The sequence below is a fragment of the Sapajus apella genome, unplaced genomic scaffold, assembly GCF_009761245.1.
Source record: "Sapajus apella isolate SASKATOON/1434 unplaced genomic scaffold, GSC_monkey_1.0 scaffold92, whole genome shotgun sequence".
Lineage (NCBI taxonomy): Eukaryota > Metazoa > Chordata > Mammalia > Primates > Cebidae > Sapajus > Sapajus apella.
The window spans coordinates 5,748,664-5,770,995 of record NW_022437032.1 but is presented as its reverse complement, the minus strand read 5'-3'; the positions used below and the strand labels follow the sequence as shown (position 1 = coordinate 5,770,995).

Below are 22,332 nucleotides of genomic sequence, written 5' to 3'. Positions count from 1 at the left end.
ATTTCTAGGTATTTGGGGAAGTAAGGAGGGAAGCACAGTCCTCATCCTCAAGAAACCCAAACCATTCTTAGGAAGAGAAGACATTCGGCAAAGAAGTCAGCATATAATGGACCTTCAGAGACAGCAAAGAAAACGATCTCCATGGAGAAACAGGATTTCTAGACTGGTTTCCCCAGTATTTAACAGACAGAAACAGGATTTCCCCAGTATTTAACAGACAGAAAATTCTGGTTTTCATAGGAAAAGAAGGATAAGGAAGTGAGTAAAAACAGATTAAATGTATATATTTTTAGAACTCCACAAAACTATAGGGTCACAAAATGACTCAAGAAGCAATATTAAATGACAAAGCCAATCATTCACCATGAGTGTTGATGACCGTCTGAGGTGAACATTAGCATCCTAACACTTAACGAACACGTCACTCGTCCCTGTTCCAGCCGGGGCCACGCCCTACATGTCTTTCTAGTCCCACAGTCCTAGTGCAGAGTCTTGCACATAATCAAAAGAATGAATGAATGTTGTCATCATCCTTAAACACAAGCAGACACAGGACAGGTCTTGCTACATCCAGGCAGAAGCTCTTGCTGCTTCTCTGAAGTGTGTGTCACAGTATGGAAATCAATTTCTTGACTCCTACATCAAGTTGCTACTTGATTGCTATCTTCTATAAGGCTAACAAATGAAAACTCAAAATGTAAACAAAAGGGAGACACCATGGCACAGTGGTTAAAAGCACAGCTCTGGAGTCAGACAGATCTGGTTTTGGGGTTACCAGCTATGTGACTTCGGGCAAGAGACTTCACTCCTCTGAGTCTGTCTCCTCATCTGTAAAATGGAATGCAATACACAAAAACAGCACCTATCAATAGGGTCTTGTGAGAATTAAGTGACATTTGTTGAGGGTTTACTATGTGCCCTCAAAAAAAGTTGGCTGGCATTATGAAGACTGGGAACTCTCACAAATCAGGAAGTTCTAAAAGAGGTCACTTTTCCCCATCCTCATTTTCTTGGTCTTCTTTGCAAAGGCCTCTGGGTCTAGCAGTGCCTGGAATAGACCAGGAGCTGACAGGCTGGCAATGGACCTTTGCTGAATGACCCAAGGAATTAGGATACAGGTGCACGGCAGACCTGGGAGACAGCAAATAAAAAACACAAGTGGAAGGCTTTCCAGAGTTCCCTTGGAGACCGGCTTGAGGAACGCTGGCTATACCTAGGATCTAGTTATTTGATTAGCCCAGAGATTGTTCTCAATGACTTCTGAGGGTGCAATGACCTCACACCTCACTGTCTACATTGTCATATAAATTCACACTATGAGTCTAAACAGGTTTTGCTTACCATTTAGAGGGGTTAAACAGCATCAGAGGAGGTTCAAATATATAAACTGAAACTGGTCAAAAAAGAATAGCCACATTTCTGAAAATATACCATTGGTGAGCTTTTTTCCGTGATAAGGCTAATATTTTTTAAAAGGAGGCACAGTGAATGTAAGACATTGACATTTATAGCCGTAGCTCGACGCTTACTCTTGGAGGCCCAATTATCATCCCTGTCCATCTTGTAAGTGTCATGTCTTCGTCATCTTCTAGACCCCAGCTAACTGTGCCATCTCCTACTCCTTTCTGGCCTTCTTCGAGTTCTTCCAACAGTCGGAAATTGCGAGGGACTTTTACTCCTAAAATAAATGGAAAGAAATTCAAGATACCAGCAACTCCAGGGGAACTTGTAAGCCTAGAGCTAGCTGCTCATTATCACTCCCTGGGAATAAAGATGCTAACATGCAAAAAAATCATGGAAAGTTATCACACCTCTAACTTGCCACTTATAAAGTTATCAGTATCAACCAGCGCAACCAGAGGGAAAGAGCACATGGTTCTGTGACAGGTGAAGTGACCAGGGCTGGATAACCAAACTTAGAAACCCACTCCCACCCCTTGGACAAACCTCATAAGGGGCTTACATGTCTAAATGTCGATTAATTGGGGTCAACCAGTTTGAGATGAGAACCATCAATCTCAAGTGCTAACAAAAGTACCCTGCAAGACAAGTGACTAAGAGTATGATTATTTGCTGGCATGACTCTCAAACAGCCTTTAGGGGGAACAGTCGCCATGGATATGGCAAATAAAAATGGTATCCTCTTAATCAACTAAGAGTCAACTGAAGGTACCAAGGATAAAATTTTCTATTGTTTTTCAGTTATTAAAGCGATAGTTTACCTTTTAATTTACAAAAAAGCTAAAAGGGAGTAGCTGGTTCTCTAATTTGTTTCCAAAAATCCCAAAGCCTGGCAAGTAGCTCTTGAAAGCAACGCATGAAAACATCTCATAGGTTCAAGCCACAGTCCTGGGTTCAGGCTGAGGCTTGAGCCATTTCTAGGCATCTTCCAGAACAGAACCTAGGTACTAGGGCCAGACAAGGGATGGGGGTACGGGAGGGGAGAGAGATGAACTTTCTTCCTGTGCTTGGGGAACAAGTCATCTCTCCTAGGGTTGCTCTCCCAACCAATCCTGCCTGTCTCTCCTTCCTCCCCTGTTTTCCTCAGCATATGCACTATTTTCTCTAGAAAAAACTCAGGATCCAGTCGAGTTTCAAGCTCTCTGCCTTAAATGCTGAGTTCTCAGTTGGCCAGACTCTCAGAGACGAATAGAACTAACCATATGACTGTGAAGAGAGTCTCACTGAAGGGACCCCAGATTGTGGAAGGTGTTGCCAGTATATGTATTTCCCCAAGTGTAGGACACGTGCCATTAATTCCATTGGAATAAACATTTGAGCACCTATTATACATCAGACACTTTTCTAAGCACTGAACAACAAGCAGTGAATAAAACAAAAATGCCTGCCCTCATGCAGCTTATATTCTAGTTGGAGACATATAGTAGACAAAAATCAATATGTAAATTATACAGTATGACAGATCCTGGTATTCTGGAGCAGAGAGTAATAGGGGAGGGACTGTACTTTTAAATGGAGGGATCAAGAAAAAGTGCAATCAGGTGTCATAACTGAAGACCTGAAGAAGGTGAAAGGGCATGATTTATGGACAGCTGAGGGGAAAGTCCTTGAGGCAGAGTGAATAGCAAGTGCAAAGGCCCTAAAACAGAAAGAAGTTTGCTTAGGGTGTCAAAGGACAGCAAGGAGGCCAATTTAGCTCAAATCAAGTGAGGAAGATGAGCAAGCAAGAGGAGATTAAGGATGCCAACTGTTACTGAGTGACATGATCTGACTTGTTTTTAATAGGATCCCTCAGACTGCTGTGTGAGGAAGAGAGTGAAGGGAGCAAGGGCAGAAGCAGCTAAGAGGCTGCTGCGTAACTCTAGCGAAAGATAATACCGCTTGGACCAGTGATAGCAGGAGAGGGTGAGGAACAGCGTAATTCTAGGCATTTTGGAGGTTTGAGCTGTCAAGATTTGCTATCAGGTTGCCTGTGAGGTGTAAGAGAGAAGAGTCAACTACAGCTCCCGGGTTTTTGGTCTGAGCAACTGAAGGACAGAGTTGGTAGAGGTACCTTGGACAACTTTAGGTGGTATGTAATTGAACACTTCATTTTATAGTCATGTATGTTTAAGAACAACTTATTTAGGGCAAATAATATACTAACCTCCCCTTTATAATAATGGTAAAAAAGTTTCCTTTTAAAATAAATGTAAGCGGGCAAGCGCGGTGGCTCAGGCCTGTAATCCCAGCACTTCGGGAGGCTGAGGCGGGCAAATCAGGAGGTCAGGAGATCAAGACCATCCTGGCTAACAAGGTGAAACCCGTCTCTACTAAAAATACAAAAAATTAGCCAAGCGTGGTGGCAGGTGCCTGTAGTCCTGGCTACTCGGGAGGCTGAGGCAGGAGAATTGCTTGAACCTGGGAGGCAGAGGTTGCAGTGAGTCAAGATCATGCCACTGCACTCCAGCCTGGGTGACAGAGCAAGACTCTATCTCAAAAAAATAAAAAAATAAATGTAATCAAGAGAGTCAGCTGACTGCAAGAAAAATATTAAATAGTACTACATGTGGCATTTGAAAGGAAACAGCAAAAACCTGCAAGCATACTTGAATTGCTTGTTTGGAAAATACTGGCATTTTCATCTGCAGAGTAGCCAACTAGATTATTCAGTTATGCTGGATTAAGTCTCCTCTAGCAAACATAAAACTCAAAGACAGTGGTGGATTATAGGCAAAAAGCCAGACAACACAATTGTTATTCAAAGGAGTTCAATCTAAATATTTAATAATCCTGATTAGGCTGGGTGGGGGAGTCACTATGCATTACTACTGGTTAATTTATAAGCCTGCACTAAATAAAAATGAAGATCAAAAGAGCACAGAATCATATTGTTAGGGAGGCTGATGACTGAGGTACCTGTTCAGAGATGGTGTTATGGGCTCAACTGTATCCCCCTCAAATTTATATATGGCAGTCCTAATTCCCAGTACCTCACAATGTGACAAAACCTGCTGACATCTTGTCCTGGACTTCTAGTTTCCAGAGTTGTGAGAAATTTGTTTAAGCCCCCCACCCAGTCTATGGCATTTTGTCATGACAGCACTAGCAAACTCATACAGATGATAAGTGATATCTTAAGAAACATATCAGAATTGGTAAGGATACAGAACCTCTGTCTTCCTCTATCTCCCTGGACATGCACATAGTTTACTACGGCATGTATTCCAACTGCAATGCTCTATTCCTATATATATATATACTTTTTTCTTTTTCTTTTTTTGAGACAGAGTCTTACTCTATCGCCCAGGCTGGAGTGCAGTGACATGATCTCAGGTCACCGAAACCTCCGCCTCCTGGCAGAGCCACCGCACTTGGCCAGTGATGATCTTAAAGATAAACTAGGCCCCCTCACTCTCCTACTGGAAGCCCACTCTTGGCCTCCCATTGCACCCCCAAACTTGTCACCTGGCCAACAGAGCCCCACCTGCTTTGCCAACACCATTTTGTGCCACTCTGCCTTGCTCCACTCTCCTCCTCCAGCCACCAGTCCTTCTCGAAGTTTCTGAGGAGACATTCCTACTTCCTGCCTTTGCATTCGCTAGTCCCTCACCCTGGAATTCTCTGTCCCAGAGCTGTGAATGGCTGACTGGTTCCCTTACTGTCCATCCCCTTATCTTGCTTTATTTTTCTTCATAGCACTCACTGCCACTTGACATTGTAAATATATTCAGTTCCACTTTATTAGTTGTTTACTGTCTGAACTTAAGCTCCATGAGAGTAAAACTTCATCTGTTTTGTTCACTGCCAACTCTCCAATGCCTCAGGGTGCTTTGCCCTCCAGAGTAAGCACTTGAATACTTATTGAAAGAATGAATGAGTCTGGGAACAGTGGTTTAGGGGAGATGGTAAAAATGCCCAGATGTTGGATAGATTTGGAGATAGGTTGGACATGGGGCATAAGGGAAAGACTTGTCATGACTTTTTGGCCAGAGCAGTATTTGTGCCATATACTGAGCTTGAGGAGTGGGTAGTTTTTGTTTTTTTGAGGAAGAGTGTAAGGGGATTCTGTCTTGGAGGTGTTTTAAATGTGAGAGGCCTATTAGGCATCTAAATGGAGATGTCTAAGAGGCAGTTGATTGGGAATAGAAATTGGAGAGTTGTCAGCTTACTCAGAGCCTTGGTCTGGGTAAAACAGACAGAAGACCTCAAAGGTAGACTGTGCCCTGAGGCCTGGCCTCCAGAGTCTGGAGGTCCGGCAGGTGAAACAGAGCAGCCAGTGAGAACAGAAGCAGAGGCTCAGGGAAGCAAGAATAAAAGAAGTGATCAGATGCTGTCCAAAGCTCCAGTAATAGGTTGGGAGCTGAGAACTGACTGTGAGATTTAGAGGGTGCTCCTCAGTGCCCTGACTGTGGGTGGAATAGCTTGATTGGAATGGGTGCAGGTAAGGTGAAGAATCTAGACAAGGGGTCTAGACAGCTGTTTTTGAAGTTTTTTTTTTTTTTTTTGCTACTAAGCAACAAAGAAATTAGTAGCTAGAGGGGGATATAGGGTGAGAGTTTTTTTGTTTTACGATGGATAATACAATTTGCTGATGGAGACGATTCAGCAGCAAGTTTACTATGCGCCAGGTATTCTACAAAGTGCTTTCCAGATCTTACCTCACGTATTCTGCCTTGCCACCTGTGGAGGCAGGTGTGCTGTGATTCCTGCTTGACTCAAGTTCAAGGTGACTTGCTCGGGCACAAAGCTAGATTGCTAGAGAGTTGTGGAGCCAGAATTTGATCTTAGGTCTATGGTCTAATCCTCTGCTAAAAGATAAGGGAATTTTCTCTAAAATAGGTCTGGCGTGGTGGCACATGCCTGTAATTGGGAGGCAGAGGTTGCAGTGAGCCGGGATTGTGCCACTGCACTCCAGCCTGGGCAAAAGAGTGAGACTCCATCTCAAAAAAAAAAAAAAAGAATGAATGATGGCTACATATTAGCTAGGCATAGTATTTCAGAATGAACAATTCTTAATGTCACAAAATTCTAATTCTGGTTTATTTTTGAAAATACAAGAGGGCAACATTCACAGCACCATTAATAGGGAGTTTAATATTATAAGGATTAGCAAAGGGGCTTGGTATGAATTTTAAAGGGCAAGAAAAATTATATCTTAAGAGGCAGAGTCTCACTCTTTCACCAAGGCTAGAGTGCAATGGTGTGATTTTTGGCTCACTGCAGCCTCCGTCTCCTGGGTTCAAGTGTTTCTTGTACCTCAGTCACCCAAGTAGCTGGGATTACAGGTGCCTGACACCACACCCAGGTAATTTTCAGTAGAGACGGGGTTTCACCATGTTGGCCAGGGTGGTCTCGAATTCCTGGCCTCAAGTGATCCACCTGCCTCAGTCTCCCAAGGTACGGTTACAGAAATCAGCCATCGTGTCTGGCTTGACTATAAATTTTTTTTTTCTTTTTTTTTTTGGGACGGAGTTTCGCTCTTGCCACCCAGGCTGGAGTGCAATGGCGTGATCTCGGCTCACCGCAACCTCCGCCTCCTGCGTTCAGGCAATTCTCCTGCCTCAGCCTCCTGAGTAGCTGGGATTACAGACATGCGCCACCATGTCCAGCTAAGTTTTTGTATTTTTGGTAGAGACGGGGTTTGACCGTGTTAACCAGGATGGTCTCGATCGCTTGACCTCGTGATCCACCCGCCTCGGCCTCCCAAAGTGCTGGGATTACAGGCTTGAGCCACCGCGCCTGGCCAAATTTTTTTTTTTTTTTTTTAAGATGAAGTCTCGCTCTGTTACCCAGGCTGGAGTGCAGTGACGTGATCTTGGCTCACTGCAACCTCTACCTCCCTGATTCAAGCAATTCTCCTGCCTCGGCCTCCTGAGAAGCTAGGATTACAGATGTGTGCCACCATACCTTGCTAATTTTTTGTATTTTTAGTAGAGACAGGGTTTCAGCATGTTGGCCAGGATGGTCTTGATCTCCTGATCTTATGATCTACCCACCTCAGCCTCCCAAAGTGCTGGGATTACAAGCATGAGCCACTGCACCTGGACAACTATAATAATTTTAAAAGCTATAAAGCTTAATTAGAAGCCAGGCAGTCAGGAGAGGCATTCTCAGAGCCCACTGTCCCATACACCTTGACTTCCACACAGGCCTGTGCTGTACTTTTTCTTTACATTTTCTTTCTTTTTTATTGACTGACTCACTCTAAGTTTCTCAAGTCAGAGCTGTGACTCATTCAATCCCGCCTCCCCAGAATCTGGTATATTGTCTGACATATAATGGTACTCAATATCAATAAATGTTTTTGGTTGAAGAAATAGCAATATCAGGCCAGTCGCGGTGGCTCATGCCTGTAATCCCAGCACTTTGGGAGGCCAAGGCAGGCGGATCACAGGGTCAGGAGATCGAGACCAGCCTGGCCAACATGATGAAGCCCCATCTCTACTAAAAATACAAAAATTAATCAGGCATGGTGGCAGGTGCCTGTAATCCCAGCTACTCAGAAGGCTGAGGCAGGAGAATCACCTGAACCCAGGAGTGGAGGTTGCAGTGAGCCACCACTGTACTCCAGCCTGGCAACAGACTGAGACTCCATCTAAAAAAAAAAAAAAAAAAAAAAAAAAAAAAAGAAATGGCAATATCTCCTTCCTTTCCTATTAGACACTGATACCATATAACTGACATACCTAAGGTGTTTTTATTTTGAGATAAGTAAAATTTGATAACTATTTTTATTTATTTTTTGAGATAGAGTCTTGCTCTGTTACCCAGACTGGAGTGTAGTGGTGTGATCTTGGCTCACTGCAACCTCCACCTCCCGGGTTCAAGCAATTCACCTGCCTCAGCCTCCCAAGTAGCTGGGAGTACAGGCGCGTGCCACCATGCCCAGCTGATTTTTGTATTTTTAGTAGAGACGGGGTTTCTCCATGTTGGTCAGGCTGGTCTGAAACGCCTGACCTCAAGTGATCCACCTGCCTTGGCATCCCAAAGTGCTGGGATTACAGGTATGAGCCACTGCTCCCAGCCTAGTTTTATTTGTAATGAATGGGAATTTTAGGGAAATGTACACCTTTTTTTTTTTAATGAGGGAAAACTGGCTTCCCACCCAAACCACACAAGTGAAAGAATTCATGAACTTTGTTTCATAAAATGTGCGTGAAACCAAGTTACTAATACTTCACACCATTTAAAAACTACATACAAAGTTAATACATCAATATTTTCTACAAAACAAAAGACGATTTAATTCCAAATAGCCTAACCACACTCTAGTTATAGAACTTCAGGGTCTACTCCAGGGACAGAAGTACAAATATTGTTGGAATTCAGAGATCCTGCAGACACATGGATGTATCGGTGACAAGTCAGAAGCTCATCCTATCCTAAATAGAATTTAAGTTCAAAATCATGATACATTAAACAAAACATTTTAGTGAATATACTAAAAAATTAAACCCATATATGCCAAAGAACAGAAGCACAGCAGATGAGAAAACCCAAGAATACTCGAACATATGTTTTGATCCTCTGGCACTTTAATCAATTGAACCAACATAAATTTTAAGATTCCCAATATTTCTTTGTGAATCTGACACCAAAAAAGCAGCTGGAGAAACAGCATTAAGTACACGGAGGACATAAAAATGGACTCTTGTAGGCCAGGCTCGGTGGCTCATACCTGTAATCTCAGCACTTTGGGAAGCCAAGGTGGCATATCACCTGAGGTCAGGAGTTTGAGACCAGCCTGGCCAACATGGTGAAACCCCATCTCTACTAAAAATATAAAAATTAGCCGGTTGTGGTGGCATACATCTATAATCCCAGCTACTCAGGAGGCCGAGACACAAGAATCACTTGAACCTGGGAGGTAGAGGTTTCATTGAGCTGAGATCATGCCACTGTACTTTAGCCTGGGCAACAGAGACTCGGGGGTGGGGTGGGGGGGAAGGCTCTTATACTCTTGCAAAACCAAGAGACCTACAGGCTCTATAATACCTAGGAAAATCTATAGCTAATGATAAGTATAATCAAATAGACTATTAAAAAATAAACCATGAAAATGTTAAGAAAACATCACCAAGGTGCTAAAATATCATAGTAATCCAAGACTTTTTGAAGAAAATCTTTGTTCCTATTGCTGCAGAATTATTCTTTCCAGAAGGCTTTTTCCTGGATCTGTGTCAGTATCAAAAGTCAGCCGGTTATTCTCTTAGCTAAATATAAACTGAAAAGTCAGCAGTTGCAGGGTATTACAAACAAAATACGGCAACCAGGTTGAAAAAGCATGAATATTTGATAGAGCTTTATACCATCTCACAGTAAAACATTTAATGCAGTAATCTGAAACACAGCAACATATTAAAATGTCTGTGGCATAAAAAGGATTCTGAAGTCCTTTAAAACATCTTTTGTGGCCGGGCGCGGTGGCTCAAGCCTGTAATCCCAGCACTTTGGGAGGCAGAGGCGGGTGGATCACGAGGTCAAGAGATCGAGACCATCCTGGTCAACATGGTGAAACCCTGTCTCTACTAAAAATACAAAAAATTAGCTGGGCATGGTGGCGTGTGCCTATAATCCCAGCTACTCAGGAGGCTGAGGCAGGAGAATTGCCTGAACCCAGGAGGCGGAGGTTGCGGTGAGCCGAGATCGCGCCATTGCACTCCAGCCTGGGTAACAAGAGCGAAACTCCGTCTCACCAAAAAAAAAAAAAAAAAAAAAAAAAAAAAAAAAAAAAAATCTTTTGGGAAAATCATGGCCACCAAGCGGCAGCTACCACAGCATGTCAATCTTGGAAAACCCTGGCCTAGGTCTCGAATTAAAATGGTAGAACCTCAGAGGTTTCTCCTGAAGAGAAAGCTGCTAGTTATAACTGGTTTGGTTGCCGAGTCAGGGAAGACAGGGAACTGAGCTAGAAATCTGATGCTGCTCCCACTTCAGAAAATGAGGAGGTCTGGAAGGTGATGCACTGGGATTCAACATCCCTGAAAACTGGATATTAAGTCAAAAGGAGGTAACTTTTATTTTTGAGCAACTGGCCAAGTGTAGTCTGGCTGTCTAGTTAGCTGCCCAGATCTTTTTCTCTCCTTCTCTAGAGCAATGGTTCTCCAAGTTAGTCCCCAGACTGCAGCCTGGATCTCATTTGGGAACTCACTAGAAATGTACATTCTCAGGCCTCACCCCAGAATTCCTGAATCTCAAACTCCAAGGGTGGGCCTAAGAATCTGACAAACCCTCCAGGTGACTCTGAAGTACATGAGTTTGAGACCCATTGCTCTAAGGGAATTGTAGGGGAAGAATTAGTAGCAACCTGTCATTCTTTCTTTCTTTTTTATTTTTGAGATGGAGTTTCACTCTTGTTGCCCAGGCTGGAGTGCAATGGTACAACCTCGGCTCATTGCAACCACCTCCCAGGTTCAAGCGATTCTCCTGCCTCAGCCTCCTGAGTAGCTGGGATTACAGGCACCTAACACCATGCCCGGCTAATTTTTGTATTTTTAGTAGAGATGGGGATTTCACCATGTTGGCCAGGCTGGTCTTGAACTCCTGACTTTAGGTGATCCACCCGCCTTGGCCTCCTAAAGTGCTGGGATTACAGGCATGAGTCACCACGACTGGCCTACAACCTGTCATTCTTTATAGTCCAACGACTCAACAACAGCAGGTGACAGAATGCAAGACCCTCTTTTCTTCTGCTGTTAGGGTCAGTGACCAAGGCCAAGCATCAGATTTTCTTTGACAAGAGGGAAAACAAAGAATAAGATGTGGGAAACGAGTCAGGACAACTGGGGAAGGGGAGGGTAGTTAATGCTATGATCAAGTGCCTCTATAAATACCACCTAATAAGGTTAAGAGTTTTAGTTTTGCCGGGCGCGGTAGCTCAAGCCTGTAATCCCAGCACTTTGGGAGGCGGAGGCGGGTGGATCACAAGGTCAAGAGATCGAGACCATCCTGGTCAACATGGTGAAACCCCGTCTCTACTAAAACTACAAAAAATTAGCTGGGCATGGTGGCACGTGCCTGTAGTCCCAGCTACTCAGGAGGCTGAGGCAGGAGAATTGCCTGAACCCAGGAGGCGGAGGTTGCGGTGAGCCGAGATCGCGCCATTGCACTCCAGCCTGGGTAACAAGAGCGAAACTCCGTCTCAAAAAAAAAAAAAAAAAGAGTTTTAGTTTTTTGGAAGGCTGAATAGCCACTTTTGCCTCTGCCCTATTAGATACATTGTTTCTCCACAAATGTCAAATGTATCCATTTGGGTACATCAAAGAGATCCTGAATTAACTCACTGCAACATTGACAAATATTTATTGAGTACCTACTATTTCATCCAGAACTGTGCTGGTGCTAGGGACACAGCAGAGGATGAGACACAATCTTGCCCCAGTGAAAAGGCATAGAAAATATGCAACGAAACAAATAATAACACCTTAGGTAAGGTTAAGTGCTTTGGAGAAAGAGAATAAAACAAGAAGCTGTGAAAATGACTAAAAAACTCTATTGAATGAAGTGCTCAGGGATGGCCTTTCTGGGTAGCTGTGACCTGAATTACAGCAGTCAGGCCCATGAAGATCTGGGGACACAGCAATATCAGAGGTGTGTGTGACACCACGTGAAGTCAGGGCGGCAGGGACTTGTGGGCCATGGAAAAAGGATGGATTATTCCATAATAAAAGCAGTGGGAAGGGCTTTCTGAAGGGGAGTGCCAGTTTCTGTTTTATGTCTGTGAAAGATCATTCTGTCTCCTGTATAGAAAATAGAAAGGGCAAGATTGACAGCAAGAGGCTTTTTCCATCTTCCAGGCAAGAGAAAGATGGTTCTGGTAAGACTAGGAGACAAGAGTGGAGACAGAAAGGAGGATTTGGCATTTATTCTGCGGTTGCACCTACTGGACTTGTGACAGGGTGGATGTGAAGATGAGGAAAGATTACTACTTGAGAGGCCATTGCTATCCACCCATGAAAAAACTAATCAGCCGAGGCAGAAGTAATAAGACATCCCAATGGCTGAAGATGCTTGAGATGCCTACCTCAGAGAATAGGCAATGAGGGCTGGAAGAACGATCATAAGGCCATCCTGAAGCATCACTGTCCCAATTTGGCATCCCAGCTTTGCACCTCAGGCTAGTCACTTCTCTCCTGGCCTGTTCCTCACCTTCACAATAGATACCTGCCTCAATGGGTTGCTGTGACAAGTGAGATCACGTAGTTAATACAGTGTCTGGCACTTACTAAACCCTAGGAGTGCAACTTGAAAAGAAGTCTGATGGCTTGCATGTAAATAAGGATGAGGAACTACTTTGTACATGATGTGATGGGGCTCCAAGCCCAAGAGGTATCAGTTATTCAGTATAAAATATAAGCAAATGCTTCCTTAAAAACAGACCTCACTTTCCTTGGATAGCATATAACCCAGAAGAGGACAAACCGTGGCCAGAGATGCTATAAAAGGGTTCCTGACACTTCTTATTAAAGCCCTTTCTCTCTCCAAGATTAAACACTCCAAGACCTAGGAAGAACATATCCCTAAATCCATGGTTTTTCTATTTCCTTCCTAAGGTACTGGAGCAGGTTGGGGAGGGAACCAGAGTTAAAAATGCCTGGGCTTGAGGGCCCGGTGTGGTGGCTCACGCCTGTAATCCCAGCACTTTGGGAGGCTGAGGTGAGTGGATCACCTGAGGTCGGGAGTTTGAGACCAGCCTGACCAACATGGAGAAACCCCGACTCTACTAAAAATGTAAAATTAGCTGGGCATGGTGGTGCATGCTTGTAATCCCAGCTACTGGGGAGGCTGAGGCAGGAGAATTGCTTGAACCCGGGAGGCAGAGGTTGGGTGGGCTGAGATTGAGCCATTGCACTCCACCCTGGGCAGCAAGAGTGAAACTCCAACTCAAAAAAAAAAAAAAAAAAAAAAAAGCCTGGTAGTCAGACCATCACCAGTCTTTCCTGGCTTTTGGCTCTTCCCTCAGTAAGCCTGTGGGGCGGATACCGCACCCCTGGCTGGTGACTGGGCTGTGGAGAGTTAAATGGGACAACATCACGGGTAAGTCGAAGTCTGTGGGGCACTCTAAAGCACTATTCACAATACAAAAGTAACGGTATTCAAATATTTGCTTCGTCAAATGTGCTGCTCTAAACTTCACTGTGGCCCCTCAAAATTAGGCAGAGCCCAAAGTTCCTATAGTGCTGTATCTAACAACAACAACAACAACACAAAATTAAGCAGAGGATTCCTGATTTCGTATTTTGTGTTCAACTTTTATCAAATTACTACAGAGCTACAATCTGGGAGGAGGTAGGAGGGACAGAAATATGAAGAGAAAAGAGAATATGGTGAGGGAAATAGAGAGGTTTTAAGTGAATGTGGAGGGGGAAATTATGATCATCAAAATCAACCTTGGTAATCCCTTAAGAAAATAACAGCTTGCACTACTCCAACAAAGCCAGTTTCCTCTCCATCACTGGGGCAGGCTGCTATTTCTTTGGCTGAGCACAATGTGAAGCTGTTCTGTTGAGAGTAGAGCCCATGTTGTACAAAAGGCACTTAAGGCCGGGCGCGGTGGCTCAAGCCTGTAATCCCAGCACTTTGGGAGGCCGAGGCGGGTGGATCACGAGGTCAAGAGATCGAGACCATCCTGGTCAACATGGTGAAACCCCGTCTCTACTAAAAATACAAAAAATTAGCTGGGCATGGTGGCACGTGCCTGTAATCCCAGCTACTCAGGAGGCTGAGGCAGGAGAATCGCCTGAACCCAGGAGACGGAGGTTGCGGTGAGCCGAGATTGCGCCATTGCACTCCAGCCTGGGTAACAAGAGTGAAACTCCGTCTCAAAAAAAAAAAAAAAAAAAAAAAAGGCACTTAATTCTAACTGGCATAAAGTGCTCACACAGTGAGACACACGGGAACTGAGACCAACTAAAGGACTACGAGTTTTCATTCATTTCCAGCTCTCTCTGGAGAAGACCCCCGAATAACGGGAAGACTAATCTCTGCTGCCCACGTGGTTAAGCTTTAATAAGTTGAACGTGCATATGAGGTCACTTCAGTGTATGCAGATTTAAAATCAAGCCCCACCAGGGCTTACCCCTCTGGCACTTACTTTCTGATTAAATGTCGGGCAAGCTCATGGGCTGCTGAGCGAGAGGAAGGGCCTGGCAACCAAGGGCCACTATTTGATGTGCTGCAATCCTGGCCAAGGCAGGAGGAAGTCACCTGTTACAACATGGGCATTCTGAGGATCTGTGGTGGGCTTTTCATAGTTCCACCCTCTAAGACATATGTAGATATCACACATTGCAGAACCAAAGGAAGTGGGAAGGTGGTGTAGCCAAAAGCTGAAAGCAGTGACCATAAAAAACTAAGTTCAGCCCTTACAGGAACTCAAAGGCTTCACAGCTGTTTCCTGGCAACCAAAGGCACAGATTAATCAAGAGCCTCACTCTAAACCTGACTAAGGAAGGCCTCAGGGCTCCGACCACACCTGGAAGACTTTTCCGGGCTAGAAAACGAAGAGGCCTATAACTCATTTTAGTTTAACCCAAGTAAGGTCTGCTTCACTCAGCACCCGGCTCTCTTTTCACTGCCTAGAAAGGCATGACCTTGTCATACCCCTCTTTTTAAGACTCTTATTCATTCATTCAACAAATATTTACTGAGTGCTTACTTCATACCAGACACTTGTTCGATGGCTTCCCCTCACACCAAGCAAAATCCAAAGCCAAGTGTCTCCAACTCTTCTTAACAAGCCTTGCTTGCACACTAAGGCCTTTTATTCTGTTTCTTCAACATGCCAAGCTCAGTCCAACCAAAGGGCCTTTGCACTCACAGTCCACCCTCTCTCCTGCCTATGACACTGTAGGGTTGGCTCTTTCCATTATTTGCCTCAGTTGAAATGCCACTTTCTCAGAGAAGCCTTCCCTGGCCACCTCTCCAGACACTTTTTATCACCTCACACAGTTTCCTCTGTCGCACTTACTGCTATCTGAAATTGTCTTAGTATTTACTCCTTAATAGCCTTCTTCCTGACTTGAATGGAAGCTCCTGAAGGACAGAGACTGTGTCCATTTTGTTTGCTATCCACGATGGGACACAGTAGGCCCTCAGTAAATATCTGTTGAATAAATGGACAAAAGAATTTTGGGAAGTCTATTTTAGGGCACCTCAAAGCCTGTTCTACATTATCTAAACCACCCCAAGTGCTCTTGTACTCCACTAGACAGCAGCTGACATTTTATCTGATCACCATAGCCATTTATGAAGCACTCACTCTTCAACTGTCAGGGTCTCGAGAAGTTAGAATTGGGCAGCTATTAACCCAGATTGTAGGTGGCCAACCGAGTGACTGCAAACAGGGCTGGGCTGCAGCAGCACCCTATTGCTGGTTACCACCAGCACACCGGGCCTCTCGGTTCATTACCATTACCACCAGGCAGGAGTGTTATTCTGGTGAGAAGTTACTCCAGCAGTCTGGCCTGACTCAGAATCTCTCTTCTGGGAGTGCCTGGGGCAGTGTCATGGTAAATGAATTGACTCAGCACTGTTCCAGCTGAAACCGAAATCGAGTTAAAGGATTCATGGTCTCCCCTGCACTGCAAGAAGACCGCACTGTTTTACATGCAAAAGGCAGCTTGTGGTGGGTCACTTCAGTCAGATCCCTACATTCAATTTCTTTTATTCTCAGCCCAACCATCCGACAAGTAAGGCTCCTTGAGACCACAGAGGAGCAACATTTGTAAAGAATTCCCCTCCCCCTATTTCCCTTGGATCACCAATTCCTTCCCAACACTGTGGAAGCTGCTGCTGTGGCCTTAAAATGCCCCGATGATTGCTGTACCCAGGCTCTCCATACGCTTTTTATCACCTCACGCCATTTCCTCCGTCGCACTTACTGCTATCTGAAATTGTCTTAGTATTTACTCCTTAATAGCATTCTCCCTGACTTGAATGGAAGCTCCTGAAGGACAGAGACTGTGTCCATTTTGTTTGCTATCCACGATGGGACACAATAGGCCCTCAGTAAATATCTGTTGAATAAACAGACAAAAGAATTTTGGGAAGTCCATTTTCGGGCACCTCAAAGCCTGTTCTATGTTATCTAAACCACCCCAAGTGCTCTTCTTTTCCACTAGACAGCAGTGTCCAACTGCAGGCTGGTGTCCCTGCAGGCCCATAGTGGGGAACACTGTGGCCCTGTTTGCTTCCTCCATCAGAGGTAACCCATCTTCACCCCATCTGAGAGAACCTCCTTGGCCAACTTCACTGCCAGGCACCTGAGGGTGCAGCCTCACCCAAGAGTTCCCATTTCATTTGTTCATTTCCCTGCTCCCATCAGCCACATATCTGTCCCAATTATCAAAAGTGTGGATGAGAGTGAGCGTCTCCACAGAAAAGACACTTCTAGGGTATGCTTCCCTCACTCAATTCAAGAAGAGGAGACTTTTCTCCTTTACAAGAAACATCTCCGGAACCCCACCTTTTCCCACTCACTCATTTCAAGGGCTTCCCTCAGTTGAATCCCCACTCCCAAAGAGATACCCTCGGGATTCTCAATTCACCAGTTCTTCCTCATCCAATATCAGAGTCTTCCACCTAGTGCTCCACTTGGACCTTGCCCCCTGAAACCTCACTTGGAGCAATCCATCTGTCTCCTCGAACAGGGAGGGGACTGGTAATGATGGGGTCATTTCACCATCACTCCAATCAGGTCCCTTTGGCATCTGAATCCTTTTCTCCCCTCTCACTTATCCTGCGGAGATCCCCTTAATTCTCCCCAAATGCAGCCGCTCCAAGGCTCCTCCTTTCTAGTCGACACGGGTATTTCCTCAGCTAACCCCATCTCTTAAAACTAACGCCGGAGCCGTCCCCTCAACCAATAGGGGATCCTCTCAAGTCACCCCTCAGGATCCCGTTTCCTCCTCCCATCCAGCCTGAGGGGCTTCTCTGATGGCCCCTCCAGACAGACATCCCAAGGCCCCGCTCAGCCGCACCCCTGGCACCCAGTATGGGACTTCCATCCGCTGTGGGGCGCCTCTCCCTCTAGGGGACCCCTCTACCGCCTCTAAAGAATCTCCAGCCCCGGTATCCTCAGGAGTGGCTCGGAGCTCGCTCCTCACCCACTCCGGCTCCCCCGGCAGCGCAGCGGGGCCCTCACGCCTCCCGGGGGAGCCTCAGGGCCTCGCCGCGCCGCCCACAGGCCCCTCAGGCCCCCGCCCGTGCTTCCGGCCACCGCCTGCTCCTCCTCCCCCCGTCAGGCCCCGCCAGTGGCTGCCGCGGAGCCCAGCGATCAGAGGCGGCGCGGGGACCCTGGCCCCGCTGCAAGAGCGTTTGAGAGTCCCCGGCCCGCGACCCAAGCCCGTGCCCCCTCGGCCGGCCGAGCCCGGCGCCCCCGCTCACCCGAGCCCGTGGTGGCTGCCATCTTGCGTCGCTGTCGCTTGAAGGCCGGCCCCTTCTTCACCCCCCACCCGTCCCCTGGTCCTGATGCGCAGGCGCGCGGGCACGCACAGACGCCGCCGCTGACGCCCGCTCCCGGGACCTGCGCGACCCGTGGCCAGGGAGGCTCTTTTTCCTTCCCTTTTAGAGAAAGGAAATATCTGCGTGCTCGAGGGCTCAGCAACCTGCAAGCCCCCCCAGATCGGCAGCGAGGGAGGTATTGACGATCTTAGTGAGAAGGGCAGGGGTGACGAGGCTTGGGAAGGCGCGATTGTGAAAGAAAAAGGAAAGATAGCTTCAAAACAAAAGCGCTGAATTCACTTGGGTTTTTTCCTATTTAGTTCCTATCTAGATCCTCACCACATCTCCACAAGTTCAGGATTAATGTGAAAAACGAAGCCGAGAAAGATTAAGCGATTTATCTAAACCCAGCTGTTAAGTGGCAGAGACAGACCGAATTTGAACCTCCAGGTTCAGATTTGAATTTGAATCACCACCCTCCCGGTCAGATGATCTTGCTTCTAAGATTGATGCTCCCTGGCCAGAAAAGGCTTGGAGTGGTGCAGCTAAATGATTTAGGGACGTTAAGATGGCAGGGAAAGCATTTGCTAACCATCTACACAATCCATTCATTCATTCAGCCAACCAAACACAAATATGTACCAGACACTGTGCTAGGCGCTGGGGATGGATAGACATCTCTGAAGAACCAAATCTTCGCTTTCAGGGGCTTACATTCTAGTCGTAGACAGATAGCAAGTAAACAAACAGGAAAGCCTAAGTCTGATAGAGAATAAACCAAGAAAAGAGCAGCAGAAGATGGTCAGGAAGGACCTCCTAAGGTGGGCATATTTCAACAGAGACCCTAACAATGAGGAGATGGAGGGAACACCTTGTGCAAAGACCCTCAGGAAATGTATTTGCAAATAAATGATAAACCCAAGAAGTTACTCCTCCTTTATTATAAATTGTCTGAGAAACCCTTATATGGATATGGACACTGAGGCTGAAAGAAATGAAGGGACAGGCTTAAGGTCACAGAGCAAAATACCGGCAGAAGGACCAGGACTGTCACTATAGAGGGACAAGGAAGCTGGAAGCCCTCACCCAGCTCATCCAATTCATCATCTTTTTCTGACAACAATGCCTACTCTGCATCTCTCCACTCCATTCACTTCTTCACTCAGGGCAAGCTGGAAGAACCAGCAGCCTCCATTCTCTCCTCCATGGTCCATTCTCCATATGGCAGCCAACATCTGCTCAAAACACCCGCCATCTAAAGCCTTCAATGGCTCCCCATTCCCTCTGGATAAACTACAAACTCTGCAAGTTGAGTGACCACAAAATTATCACCTAATGAGGTGACTCATCAGATTAAAAGAGGACCTATTATAATCTCACCAGGACAAGTGGAAACCAGGGCTCTCCAGGGCACACCAGGATGCCTGGACACATGTGCACAAAGCTCTGCACCCAGGGCTGGGACTAGGATGGGGCCATCAGACTTAAGGAGGCTTTCACTCAGGTCCTAACTCTGCATTTATACAACCCTGCAGGTGAGTGCCTCCTTAAAATCTGCACCCTAGGGCTGGGCATGGTGGCTCAGGCCTGTAATCCCAGCACTTTGGGAGGTGGAGACGAGTGGATCACCTGAGGTCAGGAGTTTGGGAGTGCAAGGCCCCTGAACACATGCCTCTCCCACTTCAGGGGCTTTGCCTCTGTTGTTCCCACTCTTCAGTTCTCAGATCCAGGACCACCCCCTCAGGGAAGCCTTCCTCGATTCCTCCAACCACATCAACTTCAGCTATAATTAGCTCTCAAAGTGCCAGGTGTTCCTCGTTGCCAGCACTGGCTATAAGTGAAGCAACTTGACTTTTCGGGTATCACGTGATACAAGTTTGCTTTGGGGAGCACAGAAAATACTTGCCCTGGACTTGAGGTCACTGTAAAGCATCGGTAGCAAGTGGAGGCATTTGGTTTCCTAAGGTGGACTCACTTTGCAGTGAAATTTTCTGGGTTCAAGCCTTCTTTCATCACTCATTTTGCTTTGTGGCTTCAGGTAAGACGCCTGAACCTCTCCTGGCATCAGTTTCCCCTTCTATGAGGATAGTAGTATCAACCTCATGGGATTTCTGTGGAGATAAAATGCTTTCCTAAAACTCCTTGGCACAGGGAGAAGGAAGGGACACCAGAAGAGCTGATATTTATCAAGCTGTTACATCCAGCTTTTAATCCTCACAACTTGATGCAGCAACTCCTAGGAATATCCCCATTTTAGAGATGAGAAAACGGAGACAAAAGCTAACAGGTGGAGGATGAGGATTAAAACAAGCCTTTTATCCATGATGTCCGTAAATGTTTACTCGCAGGAATTCTTTGGCTCTTGTAGAAAACTTCCTGCAAGTAAAATTGACAATAAGAATTTCAGTGCAGAGCGCATCGCAGGAAGAAGAGGTTAAGCGGGACAGGCCGAGGCATTCTGGTTATTGTAGTCTAGCGGTGGCGCGATGCCTGCTGGGAGTTGTAGTATATCCTGCGCACACGCTCCCTCGGAGAAGTTCCGCCCAGTCCCTGGACGTCACAGCCGGTCCCCAGAGCGCGAGTCCTGCCGGCGCCTGCGCCTGATCTCTGCTCTGCGCTTGAGCTGATAAACTCAGCTGATCGGGATAAGAGTCCCGTTTTATCGGATTTTGGGGAAGATTAAAATGGTTAATAGAACAAGAGAATTTAGAAGAGGGCTTGACACTAAGTGTAATATAAGTATTAGCTGCTATTATTACTTAATCCTCAGTGACCCTTGCAAAGTAGCTGTTATCATTTCCATTTGTGAGATGAGAAAACTGAGGCACAGAGGAGCTAGATGGCTTTTCCAAGGTCACACAACAAAGAAGGAGTAAAATCAGTTTTGGAATCCAGTTCTTTTTACCCTGTGTCACCTGCTGGCTCCCCTGTGATGAGGGAAGCGGAGCCTAGGAGGTTTTAAACAAAATGTGGGCAGGTTTATGTTTTTACAAAGTGCATCCTGGTTGTCACGAGGAGACAGGGCGAGGACACCCAACTGAACAGCAGCAATACTGGTGGCAGGGAGCCCAGAGAGGTGTGTTGGGTACTGTTTTCTGCCAGTCCAGTCACCATGTCCCCACATTGCAGAGTGTGTGTTTGGAAACTTTCCCTCCCCTGGCTCATGCCTGTAATGCCAGCGCTTTGGGAGGCCGAGGCGGGCAGATCACCTGAGGTCGGGAGTTCGAGACCAGCCTGGCCAACATGGAGAAACCCCGTCTCTACTAAAAATACAAGAATTAGCCAGGCGTGGTGGCAGGCACCTGTAATTCCAGCTACTTGGGAGGCTGAGGCACGAGACTCGCTTGAACCAGGAAGGCAGAGGTAGCAGTGAGCCAAGATTGCGCCACTGCACTCCAGCCTGGGTGACAGAGCAAGACTCCGTCTCAAAACAAAACAAACAAGCTGAAGAAAAAGCCTATTTTTGATCCCTTCCTGAGGTTGTGATGGTTGGGGCTGCCTGGGTGATGTGGCTGAGCTGCTGAAGGGATTGCGGGCTGCCCACCTGCAGACTTCTGAAGATGTGAGATAATGTGCCTGTACTTAAGCTGTTCTTAAAGGTAGGTTTTTGCTACCTACCGCAGAAAGCATACCTAATAGATACCTAGTAGATGCAGTGGTTCAGTTGAGAGACATATAGACCTGACTGTTCTGCAGTGTTCATTTATGAACTCTGTTCTCAAGTGGGAAAACAATAGAGCTGGTTTGGAATCTCTGCGATGTAAAAGGCACGAATATACTTTGAAAAAGTATATTTGAAAGGTGAAAAAAAATTATATATAATGTTATCCACAACCTTGATATTTCCTATTTATAGTTAAGGGAAAACCCCAACCTTGTGCTACAGTTTTTATAACACAGCTACAGAAAGTAAAGCTGACAAACTGTTGACAGGAGGGGCTGTGGACTTGCTGAAGACAGAGGAAAATCCCTGGGAAGGGATGTGTGGTTAACAGGGTGTGTGATGAGGCTGGGCACAGTGACTCACACCTGTAATCCCAGCACTTTGGGGGGCTGAGGCAGGTGGATCACCTGAGGTCAGGAGTTTGAGACAAGCCTGGCCAACATGGTGAAACCCTGTCTCTACTAAAAATACAAAACTTAGCTGGGCGAGGCGGCACATTCCTGTAATCCCAGCTACTTGGGAGGCTGAAGCAGGATAATCACCTGAACCTGGGAGGCGGAGGTTGCCATTACTGCACTCCAGCCTGGGCAACAGATCGAGACTCCATCTCAAAAGAACCAAAACAAAACAAAACAGGGTGTGTGATGCATTTGCTAGTGAAATTCTATGGCACATATATGGAGTCATGGCTCCCTGAGGTGTGTCTAGCCATTGCATTGAGACATCTTATTTAGTGTCTAATGTAGTTTCTGAAATATACAGTCAAAAAGAGGTGGGAGTGG

General features: G+C 46.0%; 1 protein-coding gene across 3 annotated transcripts in view; it reads right to left on the bottom strand.

The window, feature by feature from the left end:
• The window catches only part of UBE2V1 (ubiquitin conjugating enzyme E2 V1), a 32,392-nt gene extending 14,453 nt beyond the window's left edge, over positions 1-17,939 (bottom strand). Inside the window, exons 1-3 of one of the 3 annotated variants that reach the window (XM_032256017.1) lie at positions 17,830-17,868; positions 1,530-1,678; positions 1,342-1,393 (exon numbers count right to left, since the gene is read on the bottom strand). In XM_032256017.1, coding sequence (XP_032111908.1) covers positions 1,342-1,344 — 3 coding nt within the window. In that variant the 5' untranslated portion in view covers positions 1,345-1,393; positions 1,530-1,678; positions 17,830-17,868. Of the gene's footprint in view, positions 1-1,341; positions 1,679-17,829 lie in introns of all 3 variants that reach the window. The other 2 variants (XM_032256016.1, XM_032256018.1) reach the window with 2 other exon arrangements.
• Between the last annotated feature and the right edge of the window lie 4,393 nt (positions 17,940-22,332).